This window comes from Cupressus sempervirens, chromosome 6 (assembly GCF_028749045.1).
Source record: "Cupressus sempervirens isolate cs-2001-9-10 chromosome 6, ASM2874904v1, whole genome shotgun sequence".
In the NCBI taxonomy this organism is placed as follows: Eukaryota; Viridiplantae; Streptophyta; class Pinopsida; order Cupressales; family Cupressaceae; genus Cupressus; species Cupressus sempervirens.
The window spans coordinates 202,044,594-202,064,023 of NC_143123.1; the positions used below are offsets into that span (position 1 = coordinate 202,044,594).

General features: G+C 35.5%; 1 protein-coding gene across 4 annotated transcripts in view; it reads left to right on the forward strand.

Moving 5' to 3' along the window:
- LOC149551937 (Prolyl oligopeptidase family protein) overlaps positions 1-19,430 on the forward strand; it is a 191,798-nt gene that overhangs the window by 32,737 nt on the left and 139,631 nt on the right. For 3 of the 4 annotated variants that reach the window (XM_089787433.1, XM_089787435.1, XM_089787434.1), the window contains exon 2: positions 4,069-4,226. In XM_089787433.1, the coding sequence (XP_089643559.1) occupies positions 4,069-4,226 (158 nt within the window). The remainder of the gene's footprint in view (positions 1-4,068; positions 4,227-19,430) is intronic. The other variant, XM_089787436.1, reaches the window with a different exon arrangement.

Genomic DNA, 19,430 nt, shown 5'->3' on the forward strand with positions numbered 1-19,430 from the left:
ACAAAGGCTTCTTCGGAAGCGGTTTGTTATCTTTGTCTCTTGGAAATACTGGTGGTTTGCAGTGGGAGTAACCTCGAGAGGATGATGCCGATGATGATGCCATGCTTCGCGCCTTTTTTATTATCTCCGAAAGGGTAGCAGGATTGAAACCTTTTACCCAACCCTTGAGTGGTTCCGTCAATCCATCCATGAAGAGCACTATTCATCTTCTTTCAAAGATGTTCGTAACCAAAACAAACAGTTTTTGAATTTTTGTGATGTACTGGTCGACCGATCCTGTTTGCCTCAATTGTGCCAACTCTTTAAAATTAAGTTCCAGACCTTTACCATTAAACCAATCTATTTATCTTTCAGTGAATTCTACATAAGTATTTACTTGGTCATGCCCCAACGTAATAGTTCCATGATGCCACCATTCATGCACCACTCCCTCCAAGTGGAGTGCTGCAAATTTATTTCTTCTTCTTCTGGCATTGATTAAGCTGGAAGTAACTATCAGCCTTCATTACCCATGCTTGGACAGATATGGATCCGAATCCATCAACTGGTGACAGATTTACTTTGCTCAGCTTTCTTCTGAGATCGTCGTGAAAATATCCTCAGTTTCCACCTCTGGAATATCGCATTCTCAATTCTGCGTAATTTTTGTAGGATATATCCTCTTCTAGGTTTGCATTCTTCCAGTCCTCTGTCAACTGCTCTTGAATTTCCTCAAAGGTTGGTTGCCGTCCTCCATGAGGTACCTCTTCCTGTGTAGGAAAAGTTGGTATGGATGGACGAGAGCGTGCTGGATGAGGATTTGCCTTTCTTGAAACCAATTCAGAATTGTGACCATTTTGTTCCCCAGATATCTTATTGTCTACCAGCTTCCAGAGAGTTTCTTCCATAAGTCACTAAGTGTCATTGGTTTGTGCTTGATTCCTCGAAAGATCCCTTAATAGTGCCATGACTTCCGCATGAGTGGGTTCTTGATTTGCCATTCTATCAACTGAGTGGGACTCGCTTCTCTTCCAACTATAAACTTTCATTCACTATCCACAGGCTGGCAAGATCTTTGGCTCTGATACCACTGCAATGTTCCTGTCTTACTTTGCTTCGATTTTATCGTCAGCAAGTGGTTGTATAGTGGGTGGGCGACTGCTTCAGATACTATATGATGGAGCCGTACATTACTTTGGATGTTCGTATGGTGCAAGGATGTGAAGCCATATGGTTAGGAAGGAAGGACTGTATAGTATAATGGGGAGGGTCATATGGTGGGGTTGGAAGGTTGTACGGTGCAAGAGGCAACCAGACGGAGTGCAATAGGGGATGTACGGTGGAGGCAAGGACAGTGAGTAGAAATGTACGAATGGATGCAGAGATGTTAGTAGTTGTCGGCCTGCCAAATAAAATACACAATAAAGATTGAGTATGCACAAAACATCAATTTGGAACCAAGTCTAAATGATAGCTCTCTGATTTGCCAGATTGAAAGATCCCTGATAGATGCCCTTGCTGATCTGCTGCAGTTTTTAAATTAATAAACTATATTTTTCTGTGATTTCTTTGATGGTCTTTGAGAATAGACAGAAGTTGCAAAAGGTTTTGTTTTTGTTTTATGTTTTTTGATAGTTTTCACAATAGTAATGAATAATGAACAATAAACATGAGAGGAGACTGAAAATAAATAAGAACATAGAGCCAAATCAGAATTGTTATAAATCGTACCAGGCAGATTTCTAATTTATAAAGCCAAATAATAAATCCAATGTAGTTCCAAAGAGCTTACATCCAACAATGATGCCAAACTGCTGCAAATAGCAGCCGTAAGACTGCAAGGAATCACATCCCAGTTGAAAGAATCAATCTGTAACGCTGAAAGCCTGAAACCATAAATCTGTAACCTGAATCCACAATAAAGAATGGTGTACTCTATCCCTGATAGCAACGCACACTGTCTGAAGAATCCAATGCCAATAACTGCTGAGGGCTACGTCCCAGCCAATCCAGAACCTGGGGTTTGCGTCCCAGATGAAGAATTGCTCTCTCAGAGCCAATTCACAAGAACAAATTTTTCAATATGCAAAAGATAATAAGAAATTAGGTCTCCATCTCCTTATATCCCCTTCCAATTGTAAATTGAACCCTAAAGGGAAATTACACTTTGCCCTTTAAATAAAATATAATAAAATAACATTTTCCCAATTAAAGTCGTCCATGCTATAGGAAAAACATTACTTTATTAAAATTCCATAGTTGAAGGTACCAAAAAGTCTACAGATAGTAAAAATCATGTATAATAATTCGAGACCTTTCCAACGAGCTACAACACATAGGTGTACCTGATCAACTGAAGCCAAAATCCCCTTATTACTCCAAAATGGTTATATTATTAACCTTATTTTAATTTATTTAATCACCAACTTAGGAAATATTTAAATATATTAAAATATTTCCCAAATGGTCCCAAAAGGCCCAAAATGACCAATCAAACATGAATCTGACCTTGTCACCTGTCTGTGACTGATGCCGGACAAGATGGGTCAACTGGCAGTGCATCCCTAAAATCTAGGGATGCTCCTAAAAAGTAGGAGATAGCCCCAATTAACCAAAATTGAGTCCCAATGACTCCCCTACTATGTGCACCTCTGAAAGAACTGTCACTGAACTGGGAGTTCCTCCTTAAAAATAGGAGATGCACTCTAAGTCTCCAAAACGTTCGCTGAGGTCTCCAAATGCCTCCTAGACCGCTCCTAGTCAATCCCTACAAATTAGGAATCCCTCCTAAATTGTAGGAAACTGTTGTCTACTGCTCCAAACTACTTGGGAAGCTCATGCATGACTCTCAAAGCCCCTGGGTTGGTTCCCTCTATGCTCTACTGGCCTATGGGAACCAGATAATAGACCAACCTTGCTAGAAATGTTGTCACTAAGGAAGAGCAGAAATTGGGGACATGACACAGATCCTAGCCAAACAATAGAGACATAATAGGTTGAGGGTTGAATTCCACTGAAACTGGAAAGCCAAGTAGGGAAGATCTTCCACTTCCGAAATGACGAACAATATAGAATTTCAATAGGAATAGCAGGACAAAGATAATAATCTAAATCGCATGCCAACTACCTACATGTCGTGCTTAAAAACCCTTTGGAAGAACTTCCCGAGGGTTTACAAAGATAGCCGATGACCACGCCTAAGGAAACAATTAAATAAAAATGGGCCCGAGATATACTAAATCAATCAGCTCATAAACAATGGTTTGATTAATAATTTTTTTATGATGGGAACATTACAGCTGATATCCCTTTTTGTTTTATGTTTTACCACATCTTATATGTGATGGGTGTAACTGTATCATGACCCTTAGAAGGGCCCCTATTTGCCGTTTATAAAGTAGTTATTTAATATTTATTAATTAAATGATTTTTTTCCCTTGTTATTAATTAGTAGATAATATTATTAGTTATTAATCAATTGAGTAGTTGCTTCAATATTATTTCATCTTGAAGTATAAATAATAGGTAATCATGTTATCTTAGTATTTTAATTAATAATATTCATAATGTGGTTTATCTTGACATATTATTTCATAGCTATGTTATATTCTTATCTTAACTAAGGTTCATTGCAAATTACTTGACATTTAATGTCATGCATCCAATGAGGGACATGGACTTTGGAACAAGTTCCATGATGCAGAATTGAGGTCATTTAATAGTTGTCAATGCCTTTTCTTCCACTCTGAACTTTGACTTTGTAATATGTTAACAGTTAAAACATTTCAAGTCTTCAACCTATATTTTACTAAACATTGAATTCTTACAGATCATCTTTACATTGCCTGTTTTGAGGTTACAGCCACATGTAGATTTCATGCAACATCTACTTCAACATTTAGTTTTTAAATTCTTTTTTGCAGCTTGGCCATATTCTGTGTTAATAGTAGTGCTTACTTCAATTCATTGCTATAGCCTACAGTTTATGGGCTTACAACTTCATTCCTTTAATCCATTGTCATACCTTGCAATTCATGAGGTGACGAATTCATTTTGTTAGTCTTGTTTTAATCTAATTCTGTCCTGCAGGTTATATTACCAGCGCATTCCTGAAGGAAAGGAATTTCCTATGCTTTGCAGACGAAGGGAAAGACGAAATGGTTATGCCACTGCATTTTTTGATTATGTTCGAGGAAATTATAGAGAGGACGTTCTGCTCGACTGGAATGAAATTGCAGTACAGTTTGGCACGAAACTTATATCTTGTTCTTATTTAACTCCACTTTTAATGTGCTACACTTTTCTAATGCCAAATCAATTAAGAGCTTGGAAAATAACATTGTTTCAGCTTAACTCTAGGAATGCTGTAATTCTAGTTCATGACAAAGCTGTGACAATCTTGGGAGCGATGCCATATAGTTAATGCATTTTAGAGATGAACTGATATAAAGACTAACAAAATGTGAAAGATTAGTAATGTAATTCAAGGCAATCTGACATGTTCTATTGCAAAGGAATAAAACTTAGAACCACTGTTAGGAAGGAATTATTTAGTATTTTATGGCGAATTTACGTGGGAAAATGGATTGTGTTTCTGGAAATTACCATCCTATTTTGTTCTACAAATACTATCTTTTGTAACATGTTTTCCGAGCCTACATAGCCGTATCTACTAGCTTCCTGGTGGTTTTGGTTGGTTTCTTAGCAAAATGTACAGTTCCGAGTATCTTCTAGATAGCCTATTCACCCTCTGACCTCATCCTTCCTTGGTGATTCCTGGGAGTTATCCTAGTCCTTTAATTATTCAAATGCATATCGTAGATTGGAGTGTGATCTAGGTATAGTATTCCCCTTGAGGGAGTGCAAATTATGTACTGTACTGAAGGAAGGTTTCTTAATGGATTGAAGGCATCTCTAGCACGCAAACATTTCACAACACATCTTGAAGCAAGAGAGGACAGCAGGGTTTTAAAGCCTACAAGAACTGTAGAAGGTATACAACAGCCACAAGAGGTTCTAATGTGATCTGTGGTTTGGGGCCCATGCCTGAGCAAGAAAGAAAGGGCTGGAATCTGATCAAAGCATGTGGCAGCACAAGCAGAGTGTGCTCACATGGAGCTTATCTATGATGTAGGAAGCAGAAAAAAGCTATCGAAATGAATCCTTGCTCAGTTTCTTTCAGTTAAAGAACCAGGATGTGGTCATACTCATAGTGTACTTCATTTGCTTCTCTAAAACCCCATTAGCGCGCTAGCATGCAAACAACAAGAGTGAAAGGAAGAGAAAAGACAATAGTGAATAGCTAGTGTCTATGTATAAAAATGCAATGATTAACCTCAGACCCACTTAGTACCATTACTCAGTAAATAAGGACTTGAAATATCCCAACTGCATATAAGGCTGAAGATAGGGATTCATGTTTTAAATTTGCACTTTTGACCAGCGCGATGTCTGTTTTGAGTCTTTCCATAGATTCTGATTTTTCTGATGCTTTGGAAGTTTTTCTGAGATTTTTTCTTTATTTTTGGATATTTTTCAGATTTTTAACTTTTCCTAATATTATTGCAATTCATACTTAAATGAAACTGATCTAATTGGAAAACTGAAAGGTAATTGATAGACTATTGAAACACCTCACTAGGAATTAATGCTAATGACAAGAAATGTAGCAGTTATGCTTCATTACTTCGATCTGGAATAAACAGCAACAGTAATAAAATTCGTACCAGGCCTAAACAATTGATGTTTTTATAATTGTGAGACCAAATATGGGGTCAACTCTGAAGCAGAATGTTCAGTACTGTCATATGAACTGTGAGATGCCTGATCTGCTAAGGGTGTGGAATCCTGGGTTGAAACAAACTGAATTCATGTACCGATCTGAAGCTGACGTGGAATCTAAATTGATACATGTTGATTTGTAAATCTGTTGTCTGGCTTTCAACCCCTTACAAACACCTGTGTCAATGCTAGTTGCAAAAATTCTTTACGCCAAACCTTCTATGTCTACCTGCGTTATGAATTTGGCTCTGCAACTGCTGTAGATATGTCAATCTTCCCTTACCAGCAATTCTGGGTTGAGAAAAGACCTGAGTTGGGGGTTCGATCTGAAGGTTGTAATTTTAAAACACTTGCAGACCAACCGCCCTGGTTCCCACGTTAATCTCTAGCTTCTGATTCCTTCTTGTATGGCCCAGCCAGGTCTTTAAATCCCCCACGTCAAGCATGTAGACTGCCCGTGTTTTGGTTTTGCGTTTCAGTGTTGGCTTGAAATGTAAAATTTGAGCAGATTTATATATTTTCGAATTTTAAAGTTGTTGAGAATCGAGATATGTTATATTTCATTGCTGTAACTTTACTTTTCACTTATTTGATTTCTGTGTGTTTCAAGTTACTCTTTCAATGAATTAATAAATGATAAAAGGAGGCATGTCTCCCGTAGAGACAAGTCCCTTGTTAATATCTTAACTCACATTAGTTATTGTTTTAATATATATCACAAAATTACAAATGATATTTGCTCAATGTATTATCACGATTTTAATATATGATAATAATTATATATATATAATAATAATAATTTATTATCAATAATAATAATGCTCCATGATAATAATAGTGAAGGATAGATTTGATTTCATTGATTGGAATCATGCGATCGAAGCTGCAATCATTGACACTTCCTCTTAGCTAGAGAGGATGATTTCTATTCAAATAAACAACACACTGTACTACTATAACCTCACGGTAACATTAGGAGTATGGTAAATATAGCTCATATATATATATATATATATATATATATATACACACACTTAATAATTTATTATCAATAATAATAATGCTCCATGGTTGTAATGTCCCCATTTTTGGCAGGTCTGTGCAGTTGATGGAGTTAGCTCATCATAGCAACCCTTGTGAGCTGACAGGGTGTTTTGGGGGTCCCAGCTGTAGATTCACTATTTTTAGTAACTCTATTTTTGGCAGCGGCAGCTGGTCGTCCCTTGTAGTAAATAAAGTTAATAATTGCTTGAGCTCTTATTTATTAGAAAATTATTAAGTTGCATTATTATAATAATGACATTAAGTGATATTTCTAAAAAGTGTGTTGGAAAGTTTCTAGTGTTGAGTTCTTTTGGGAAACATCCACAATTTTTTAAGTGGAGTTTTTTAAGAAAACTTTGGCCAACGAAGGATTATAAATGAGAGCTCATTTCATTGGGAAAAGCTCACTTGAAGATATATTTGCTTTTATCGCCTTTGTGGCTTTTCTTGAGTTTTAAATTGTGAGCCCTTGCTGATGTATAAGGGTTTCTGAGTTTCTGAAGATTGTTTGAAGTCACTGCTGATGTATAGTGGTTTCATTAGTTAAATCTCCTATCTGTGATTTTCTGTGTCAGGGAGATTGAAATTATAATTCTGTGAATTTTGAGTTGGTGTATGCAAATTACGCTGAGGTAAATAATTTGCCCTTTCCTCTTCTACTGTGATACCTGTGTCTAAGAAGAGCTGCAATCTGGAGTGCTGACAAGAGCATTGAACCACTGCTGAGGTAAAGTGGTATTGTGTTGTTTTGCAATTTGAAATTTGGAGACTTCTCAACTGCATAACTGTGACTGAGAAGTATTTGAATTGAATTGATAATCGAATCTGGGTTGTTATCCTCCAATTCTGTGTTCACTGTATTTTTTGGAGGCATTATTGAGCAGTGTTGTTAACTATTGGCATAGCTGGGTGCTGATTTGCATCAGTTTTTGACATTGATTGTCAACTGCTAGCAAGTGATAATATTATCTTGTGCTTAGGCATTTCATAATCTGCATAATGGGGGAAATATCCTACCTGAAGTTAGACACTTCCTTATCCCTCCTGTGGTGTCAGCTTGTAATCAGTTTTGGAGAATATTAATGGGATTTCAATCTGCATATTAAGTGTCCCAGTCGGCGTGAGTTTGTCTGCAATTTTGGCGTCCAAACCCTATGACACCAGCACCATTGTGTGACGTGACATTTTTAATTGCCTGAGAAGCACCCAAACTTTATCGGGCTGCTAGTTTGTTGTTCCAGTTGGATGCCCATTTTGGTTTGCGATCATGGGCAAATGTAGACAGTGATTTCCAGCAATTCCTGGCGTACACTAACAAGGGGATCTGTAATTATATTTGGATGACTGTGGTCAAGGAATTAGTGACCTGCGGATTGAATGGTAGATTTGTATTTTGGAAATGAAATCAAGTTTGAGAGGGATTGCATCCTAGACCTGGAGACGTCTTGGCAAAGCGGCTATACATTTGGGAGTTGCAGACATAATCCAAAGATTGTAATCGTCATTTTTGCTTTCATACACCAATAAATAAAAGAGGTTACTTTGTATGCAAATTCAAATTTCAGAATAAATATATTTCAGTTGTTTTCATCCCTTAGATTTGAAGGAATTAAAATGACTATTGTTTCTTTCTGAGTACTGCCGGAGTTTATATTGATATTTATTATTTAAATCCAGACGAGGAAACTATCAGAATATAGCTACCGAGTGTTTGAAGAAATATCAAACCATTAAATTGTAAGGAAGTTGATGTTTGTTAAAGCCATAACCGATAAGGTTTTTACAATGGTAATAATAGTGAAGGATAGATAGATATCAAATGTTTAAGGCTGATAGGCCATTCAAACATTTGATTTCATTGTTTGGAATCATCCGATTGAAGCTGCAATCATTAACACTTCCTCTTAGCTAGGGAGGATGATTTCTATCCAAATAAACAACATAGTGTACTACTATTACCTCACGGTAACATCAGGAGTATGGTATGCCCAAGAATATCAACCATATGATATTCACCACACCCATCTTTTCTTGTCATGTGCACTAACATCACATCTCATGATGTCTACTAGAGAAGATATCTGCTCAGGGTGTCTCCAATGATACTACATCTCATAGTATCCACCATGCCATATCTTAGTAATATAACTTGTAGTATAAACACTACTTAGTTACATAAGAGATATGCACTATCATGGTCTCCATAGACATCATCCATATGACATCCATCATGATAGTAGGTTAAACTATTGTTGAGATTGTCACCTTACAATAGTAACCACAAGTAAACTTTATTGAAAGATTGTAACCTCTCAAGAAGTTTTCACAACATCATGTCATAACTGACATGCCATCCACCGTGAACCATATCAGAGGGTGGATCCACCATGAATATTCCAAGAGGGTGGAACAAGGGTTTTCACCTCTCATAGAGGGGGATGCATTAAGGTACATCTTAGGTAATCATTGATGTTGAGGCTCCTTCTCAGTAAGGGCTCTGATCTATAACTCTAAGCTTGTCTTCAATAATGTACAAACTTCACTTTGGCAGAAGGCTTTGGAGTAAATATTAGTTGTCATATCTTTAGTGATAATGTACTCTGAATGAATAGCATTCTAGGTATCCATCTACGGTTTAGGAGTTCGTGTAAACGCCTTTCAATCTACATATATGGAACTTCATCTCATGAATCATATCCTCTGATTGCTACAATTTCCTGATCACTAAAGAATCAACCTCGACATGGTCTACTCCCTCTGAATAAATATGACCAAGATCTCAAAGGTCAATTGAAGCATACCCTCCATCTGCTCCCTCTATCACAGAAGCATACTAAATTGTGGATTTATCCTTAGACTTGGCAATCCATGTATTAAAGATAATGTGGTTCCCTTTTGAAGCTTCAAGTACATGCATCAACCTTCTGACTTCTTTGTCCAAGGTTTCCTCTAATGAAATGTCAGGCTCCCTCTTGTTATAGAAGGATACTCATAATCCCAATCATAGAAGATATCTTGCTGCAGTAGCCTCACTTTATCTAGCATGATCAACATATGACTAATGAATCCTAGATCCAAAACCACTTTGAAGCTACTGTCATAAGATTGAATCCTATACAATATTTTGGTAGCATGCCTAATGTACCATTTTTCTGTTTTTGCAAGAACATTCCCAGAGACAAAGGAAAAGATCGAGGTAAATAGCTCTTATTGTTCATACATATAAGAAAGGCACCATAATGAGCACATATGTGTATTACTCAAAGATAATAAATACTTATCTAATTATTATGGAGTAACTGCACATCAACATCCTTGATACAAGTTGCTCCAATTAAGGTCCATATGCATCAAATTGGAAACGCGTCCATATAAGCATTTGCCAAACAATTTGAGTACATCGTCTATGCTCCTATTTGTCATTATGAAAGTTTTTAAAAACCTTTATTTGTGAAGTAAACACACTCTCAAATTGTTTGAGAGACATCTCCCCTTTAAATGATTTTTTTTTGCTTTGTACAAAATGGGAATGGAACATTGGTTACTAATCCCCCCCACAATTATAATTCCCACTTATTAAACAAAAATATATCATGGAAAGTATCAAATTGTTTTTAAGCTTTTTTAAGAAACCCATTCTCAACATATCTTGCAACCATCAAGTTCCATGAGATCACAACATTTTGTCAAATGGTTTACAGGTATAATCCATGCATTTACATTTGTTTACCAACAAATCCCATATGTGGCATTATGTCAAACAACTGACTTGCCTTGTCGATTGCTCAACATTTTGCATACATTTAATTTTGAATAACTCTTTTGCTTTCGGAACATCCTAATATGTAGAGTTTTATAGAAGAGTCCTAATAATAAGAATTTCCTTGATCTTAGTAACAACCAAGCATTAAAGAAGTTCTTCAATCTCAATCATATGTAGTTAAGTTTGTTTTTCAATCCATTATTTTAACATCTTCATATCTACAATCACATCTACATAGTCCATGTGTATCGCTAGTGATTCCTCATTTCTTACATTCTAACCCTTGGATTGAAATTTCTTCAAGGAAATTCATAAATAGTTGGCTCATACCATTTCCACATTTTGCAAGCACACCAAGAGATGTCTCGTGATGTCTTTTCTATACCCCATTGTGCACCATGCACTATGTCAAACAACCTTCATACATTGTGTAAACCTCCTATCTTGTACTCATATCTAACAAAGCACATCTTATGTGGCAGAATCCCAATTATATCACGACATTCTTTGAGAACACATTTCATTGAGATAATTTGTTGAATAACTCATGTTTCTTGTATATGCGTTTATATTTTGCTATTTTGCATTCATACTTACATGCCATATTGGATAAGATGTTCCCAACCATAATAGCCTTCATTTGGGCAGTAAACACACTCTCAGATTGTTTGGAATTGGACTTGTGTTTGGGTCAGTCTTTGTTCCTTTTTTAGAAAGCAGGATTATCTCGAAGTGAATATCTTATTTTATTCATTACTCATAATATATCATATGTTGATATTGTCAATAATGTTGACCAATTTTGCAATTCCCTCTATTCATTAATATATCTGTATCAATTATTGTCATATATAATGTTGCTCTATTATATCAATTTTTGCCTTATATCAATAAGTATAATGTTGCTCTACAATTTTTTTCTTCTGTTTTACAACTCATTTTCTTAGTAGACTTTGATTCAAGATTTCTAAGTTGTAAAGTGTCCATTATTCCTTCATCTTCCATTGTCGATCTGCTTTCCATTTGGGTGTAACAAATAGGATACTGACCGTTACCTGAAAGCACAGTATCTTCAAGTGAACAAAAAAAATTATTGCAGTTTTCTCTTCTTTGCAACAGCAAAGCAATCTCCACTTTCTCACGGGACAACAATTTCAGGTAAATTATCTCCTACTTATCAAATTGTTAGAGGTCGCCTTTTCTCAGGATCAACCTCTCAGTTTTTATAACTTTGAATTTGCCTTCCAGTGGTTGGTATTATTTAATCGATATTCTTATTAAGGGCACTAATGAGTTCATGGACCACATTCATGGTATTGATTGTTGACGATACTTCATCTTATCTTTCAAGCAATGCACTTAGTCTACTAATTCTAAAATTTCTTATCAATTATAATCGTCAACCCATATTAATAATTATTGATTGAAAATAATGATTGTCCTTGCATCATTATATGGTTCTTTTAGAGGTATTTTCTCCTTTTCATTCGTATGGTTTTGTTTCTGACTTATGTTCTTACAACCTATGTCTGGGGAGGCAATTCCTTTATATGAGGATGCTCGACTGGATTATATATAAAAGGTTATATATAATTCTAATTTGTCATTTCGGTGTAATGATTTTTCTATGCGGATTTGAATTCTACATGTATTCCTCTCTTCCCATTTGTTCTCATATCTCTATGCTACACTCACTTCAAGGGATTGGAGTTACAAATTCAGAATCAACATACATAGTCGACTGTCAAAGGCTATTATAATAAATCAATTGCAGACTTAAGAACTTCAATCAATTGATCACAATCATGAGGAAATTGTTGGCATAAACATTGTTGTCTTGCATTTTATCATCACAAAATGTTGGTAACAACATGAAACTTTTTCAAGCTAGCTTCGCGTTTCTCTAAGCTTGAATTTGATATTCAATTGCTTAACGTGGATCGATTGATCCATTTCAATTCAAATATCAAATTGTTTTACTGAAGGCCTCTGTCAAGTCTTTTTTGTTTTGTTTTCTAGTCAAGCTTTTGCTTGATTTTTGAAGCCTTCACAGTCCGTTCTTTGCTTTTGAGTTTGCGTTTTCTTTTTTTTAGTCCTTTGGTTTTGCTCATGTCATGCCTTTCATTTTGCCCTTCGATTCGGTCTAACCTAGAGGTCAATCGGAGTTGTCAATCAAGAGTTATGCCCATTTTAGTGCCTCAAAAGTGGACATTTCAAGTGCAAAAACATGAATTAAAAATATGATGTTATATTTTCAATTTAACATTCACTTTTTGAAAAATACAACATTATATTCACTTTTTGTTATGTTTTAAAGTTACTTTTACTTTAAACTTATAACTTAAAGTGACTATAGTGCATTTTATGTTATAATTTTAAGTTGAGTTACTTTTTAATTTTTCACTTAAAGTAACTATATAACTATATAGTTTCATTTTTATTTTTGGTTTTAAAAATCAAATGCTTATTTAAATGTTACTTTAAAATGATGTTTATGTAATATATTTCATAATATGATAAATAAATATTGTTTATGACCCATTTTGTAACATTTTTTATAATTTTAAGTGAATTAAACAACTTAAAGTCTTCATAAGTGGACATTTTATATGTAAATGCATGTAAAATTCATCAAAAGTGGACTTTTTACATGCTATTGCATATAAAATTTACTTTGGTGGACCTTTTTGATTTCCTTACATCAAAAGTTCATCTTAAGTGGACTTTTTTGATGCTATGACATGAAAAGTGAAGTTTTCATGTCTTTGCATTTAAAAAGTGATGTAACTTAAAATATGTAAGTGACCCAAAAAGGTCCGATTTTGATGACTCGCATATTTTAAAACATGCTATGCACCCAAAAAGGTCCAATTTTAACTTGTTGCATAATTTAAAACATGTAGTTGACCCAAAAAGGTTCGATTTTAACCAAAAACATGTTTTAATATGTGCAAGACCTCCAAAAAGTCCGATTTTGAAGAACGTTGTTCTTGCCCTCCAAGAACCTGATTTTGATCATAACTTGAGATTTTCTCAATGGATTTGCATGAGATTTCTTCCATTAGGGTATTTTTTGTTTGGCAATGGATTTTCTAACATCAAAAATGGATTTATCTTGCTAAAAAATGTTTTTCCAAACTCCCTCCAAGGGCACGTTTATGGAGAGATCTTCAAAAAACACCATTTTTGGCTCATGTTCTTGCCCAAAGAGGAATCGATTTGACATTTTAAGTGTTTGTCATTGCATTGTGATACACATTTTCAACTTTGGAAGCTAAAAACGAATTCATTTCATATCTTTTTATGAATCACGTTTTTGCTTAAAATGCTCGGAAAATTGGGGTTTAAATCCACTTTTATGCGTTTTAAAGCCATTTTTTTGCATTTTGACCATGTATATGCATTTGGGTAAGTCATTTTTGATTCACAAGTAAAAAATAACTCAAAAACATGCATTTTTTTGGCAATTTTTTGCAAAAACGGCTCAGATTTTTGCATTAAAAAGTCATGTTTTTGTTCAAAAAACTAAAAAAAAAGCATTTCTAGCCCATAACTTTGATCAAGAGGGATTGATTTGGAGTTTTAAATGCATGATATTCTCGTTGGAGACCATTTATTTGGCACTCCCATGTCAAATTCGACCCTTCAATGCTCATTAATTTTTGTTAAACGCGAGTAAGGAAAAAGTAAGAAGTTGTTTGAAAAATCGGATTTGAGGCGGAATTGGTCTTAAGTCTATAAAACTTGCTATTTTGGCTCTTTAACCTCCAAGTAAGTGGACATTTTCAAACTTGCTCATCAATTCATGCTTATTTTGCTATTTCCATGCATATTTTAGCTTGAAATTGCACATTTGTCCATATATATGCCATGAAAAGTGCATTTTGCCTTTAAAAATGATGAAAACTCTCATTTTCACACTTTTTTTTGTTCCCAAGTCCCAATTTCGAATTTGAGTGTTGAAGTGCATTGCATCTTCGCATGTTTGAGTCTTTTGCCAAAGGCGTGTGTTTGTTTTGTGCTTATTTTTGTGCTTTGTGCTTGCTTGCCGGTTTTCTCCACTTTGGAGAAGTTACAAGCTCTTACAAGTTCTTTCCCAAAAACTTGTTTTTGCTTCACTTCATGCAAAAGCATCATCACATTCCACTTCCCTTTCCATGTCACAACACTTCACTTTTCATCCGACAAATGCGATTACATGTTTTCCATCTCATTCACCATCCGCACATGCATGTAATCCCATTTTCCGCTTCCATTTTCACTCATCTCACCTTTCATCTCCCGTTACATGTTGCACTTATATGTAATCATTTTTCATGTAATAACGTTTTGAAGACCCTAAGTCATGTTTGAAAATCAGCAATCTCCATTTGCATGCATTTCCATGTGCTAAGCACTTCAAAAAAAAATAGAGTTAAAGGTGCTGATGGAAAGTTGTTCCGAGTTTACATCCGAACATCGTCAAAAAGGTTTTCAAAGTGTCAAAGGCTCTAGTTTGTGCTGATCTATAAAGGAGAATTCATGACAACTTGAGCGAGAAAAGATAGATCACATCAAGTTTCCACATGACAATGGACAATTCATCAAAGAGAGTTAGAGATTATCAAAAGATGCAAGACCATGGTTATCAAGATGAATACATCGGTACAAACTACATGAACTATCAATCCTGTGATCATTCGGGATTGCATCGTCAAGTACAAGGCCCTTTAGGATTGTTTTCTTCTCTTCCGTGTTCTTCTTTCATGTTTGTAGTTGGAGAGAATGCATTACATGAAGATGTGTAATTACATGTAATGCGAGTTACATGTACTTGAAAAGATGTAATGCAAGTTGCATGTAACCCTATATTTTCTCTTATAGTTAGACTAGGTCAAAGTTGGTTGAGTTGCTGCCACTTTTTCCTCTACCTTTTTCTCAACTCCTGTGCCTATATAAAGGAGTGCCCCCTCATTGTAAAAATCATCTTTTGTTTGTATGCAAGAAAGCTCTACCACATTTGTGCAAACATAACTTCGATTGTGTAGTATGAATTTGGGAGAAAAGTGAATAAAAAAAGCAATTGGATTCGAAGCTTTGATTGGAAGCAATTGTGATAGAGCAAATTAGAAGCTTTGATAGTAATTTGTACCTATTTTCTTGATTCATGTTATTATTGTGTGTTCAATAAAAGAGCATAGTGATTTAAGAAGCAATCGGAGCCGAAGCTTTGATTGGGAGCGGTTGTGGAAATATATAGCTAGGAGCTTTGTTTGTAGCTTATACTTCTTTCTTAATTCGCAAAATAGTTAGATTATTCTTACTTTTAGGAGTCTTTGTGCCCTAATTGTAAAGTTTTTCCATATAAAAGTACGACTTGACTTAGAGGCAAACTGGTACATTTTCAGCTAGCCTTTGAGTTAGTGAAGGTTTATCGGTATCACTGTTTTCAACTCTTGATAGAAGGATGGTTATAGATTCACCCTGCCCATTACTCGCTCCATGAGTAAGTGGATTCATTTTTGAAAGTTAAGAATAAAGGATATTGGTAACACCTTGTTTACAAAACCTCTCGACTTCTTGCTTACCTTGAGTTGATCCAAGGAACGGTGAGAAGGGGGAGCCTTCCCTTTAAGGTAGGAGAGACTTTGTCTCACATGCTGTGGCTGGTCATCTTATTTTGCGATTGGATTTTTTCCTAAAACTGTCGGTCATAGTTCATGCCGAGTCTATAGTGAGTGCCGAGCCACTCATGTGCCAATTCAGTCAAGTGCCGAGCACACAGTGTAGGCTGAGTGATTCTGGAGCCGAGCAAATAGTGGATGCCGTGTGATATAGATGCCGAGCCAGAGTATAAAGAACAATATATGCCGAGCATCGGATGCCGAGTAAGACAGTTTTGTTATAGTTGTTTATAATAGCACAAACGACTATGTAAACCGTTTTTGAGCCGACTTAATGATTGAATTACAATATTTGGAGATAAGAACGAATCTTAATTTGAATTCCCTATGCATTGCATGCAACCAATCAGAAAAAGGGAAGGTTTAAGCGGCAAAATGGATGAATTTCAACCGTTGATTCATACCTAACCCTAAGTCACCAAAGTCTTCTTAAGGAGGACAAACCCTAAACTATGTTGTGAAGAGAGAAGTTTGCATGCACAAACACAACATTCATGGTGGCTAAGGAGTTATGAACATAGACTAAACTGCAAAATCAGTTAAAAAAAAAACAGAGTAAAGGAAAAGTATACAACAGTGAGAGATCTAATCAGAAGGATCAAGAATACATCCATATAGAGTTGATCTATCATTAGGCAATCAAGTGCTAATTGCATGATCATTGCTGAATCATTCTAGCAGGTGAATCAGTTAAATCTCTTAATAGAGTAGTCGTAGCAGGCTGTACTGAAATCCTTTAACAGGGTACTTGCTTAATTGTGAGTTGAAGTCCTTTAACCAGGCACACTTCTGACAGGGTGTTAAAAACCTTTAACAGGGTAAGACCTAACAGTCTTTGCAAGTCTTTAATAGGGCAGACCTTTCATAGGGTAGATCATGTCTTATGATCAAACATTGTAACCTTCATTGGATACACTTTATTATTGCAGTAGTGAAGATTTGTGGGTGTCATCCCGACCCTAGTTTTACCTTCTCATCGGAGGGTTTGTATGGAATCATATCTGGTGTCATGCATGTGTGAATGTTTACTTGCTTTCATGTTTTAGATGTACACGCTTTACATGGTATTTCAGTTTAGTTAGCGAATGTATGAGATGAATGTGTGGTGAATGTTTTAAGGGATAAAGTTTAAACTACTGATTCACCCCCCACCCAAAAGTTTACTTTTCCTATTGTAAATTCCAACAATTGGTATCAGAGCCTTGTTTACAAAAGGAGAAGCGTTGCAGCTTTGAGGAACGATCTTGAAAATAGAAGTCTACAAGTTGGGAAAGATCATTGAGAATTGGGGAATTGAAATACAACTCATTCTACATCAACTAGATGAGGCAAGAGAAGAATTAAAGAGATCTTTGAAGAGAAGGAAGGAAATTTCTATTGAGGAGAATGACACACAATACAGAGAGATAGACACTACTAAGCTATTTGTTAACGGATTCTCCAATGAATTTGATGCAACAATTGCAGATCTAATGTAAAAGAACAGACCCCAAGCTAAGGAAATCAGAAATCTCAAGTTAGAGCAAGAACCACAAGCCACACTGCTATGTGAAGTGACTAAACGGAAAAAGAAAGCTATGGAAGACAAAGCCATGATTGATGATGAGAAAAGAGTTTTGACAAACAAATTGGAAGAAAAGTCATCAGAACTAACCAAGATTTCCAACATGTAATTGGATACTCTATGTCAAATGATGAATGCCAACTATGAGTTGAATGTCAAGGACATTGAGATAACAACATTGAAATTGCAGAATGAGTAATTAAAGAGCGACCTAAATAGGGAAAATGAATTTGTTGAAAGTTTTAACAAACCAAATGAAGCCATCAAATACTTTGAGCAATTATTGAGATCTCCTAGATCTAATAGTGATACATCTGGACTAGGATACACAAGCACTGAAGGAGAGCCATCCAAAAATGCTGAAGAAAGGAACAATAAAGGTAAGAACTCTAAACCTACTTATCATAACTGTGGTAAGAAAGGACATACTGCTAATGTGTGTAGGAGCAAGATTGTAAATTAGAATGTCAAGCATAAGAGCATGGTTTACTGCTATAAGTGCAACAAACAAGTACATCAAATAAATGAACACAGAACCAAAACTATGCACACACAAAGATTTGAAGGATATTGTTATAATCGTGAGAAGTATGGACATAGAGCTTTCGAGTGCAGATCCAAACCTATGTGGTTATCAGACAGGCAAACAAAGGTAAGAAACAATAGCAACTTTTATAACTAGGATTATGGTACAAGATATAGCTGTCATTATTGTCAACAATATGGACATGTTCTTGAGAATTGTATTAGGACACACTTCAGAGGTGACTACAAAAGGTGGTTGAGTCAAACTACATGTTTTAGCTATTTGAAGATTGGTCACATCAATCGCTATTGTCCAAGAAGGTCAAAAGCACCAAATTGTGAATTTGATAAAGGCAAAGGCAAGACAGATGTTGAAAATGTTAGAGATGAGATGAACAAGATATGGACGAAAAAGGATGGTTGCAGCACATCAAATGGAGAAGAGATCACTTTACCCACTGGGTCAGATGATCAGACCTCATCAAATTAAGCAATCAAGAAGTATGTGGGATTGATATTTAAAGATTACATCATACATCAGTTCCAAAAGGACATAGTACTGAAAAGACTCTATGAGCATGAACAAAGATGCAAAATGTTATTTAGAATCCAAGAAAATCTCTAAGTTTTTCATGTTATTGCCGAGCATGGTGTTGGTTATCAAAACTGTTGATTAGAATCCTATGAGCCTTGCTTGCTCAATGCTGGGATATCTAATTGATTGTGGCCAACTTGACAGGATCGATCAATTCGATCTAGATCCTCAGCGCTTTTGGTACTGCAAAACCAAAGCTTGTACACCTGATCTTGGACAACAAACTTGAATCCAAGACATTTATAGCAGATAAATTCAACGCAAAGACAACTTCTCTAAATGGCAAGATTTCAAAGAAATTTTTGGATTGCAAATGATAAGTATTAATCTTCGAATCATGATTACTTTAATAAGTTTGGGAATGCTGAAATAAGATTAAAAATGAATTGCTAAAACAAATAAATATTAAACCCTTGACAGAAAAAGATCAAAAGATTGCTAGCAAACAGATTGAGAAATATGAGCAAGTTAATGATCAGTGCTGAAATTTTAAAAGGGTGATAGAGTCAAAACTAT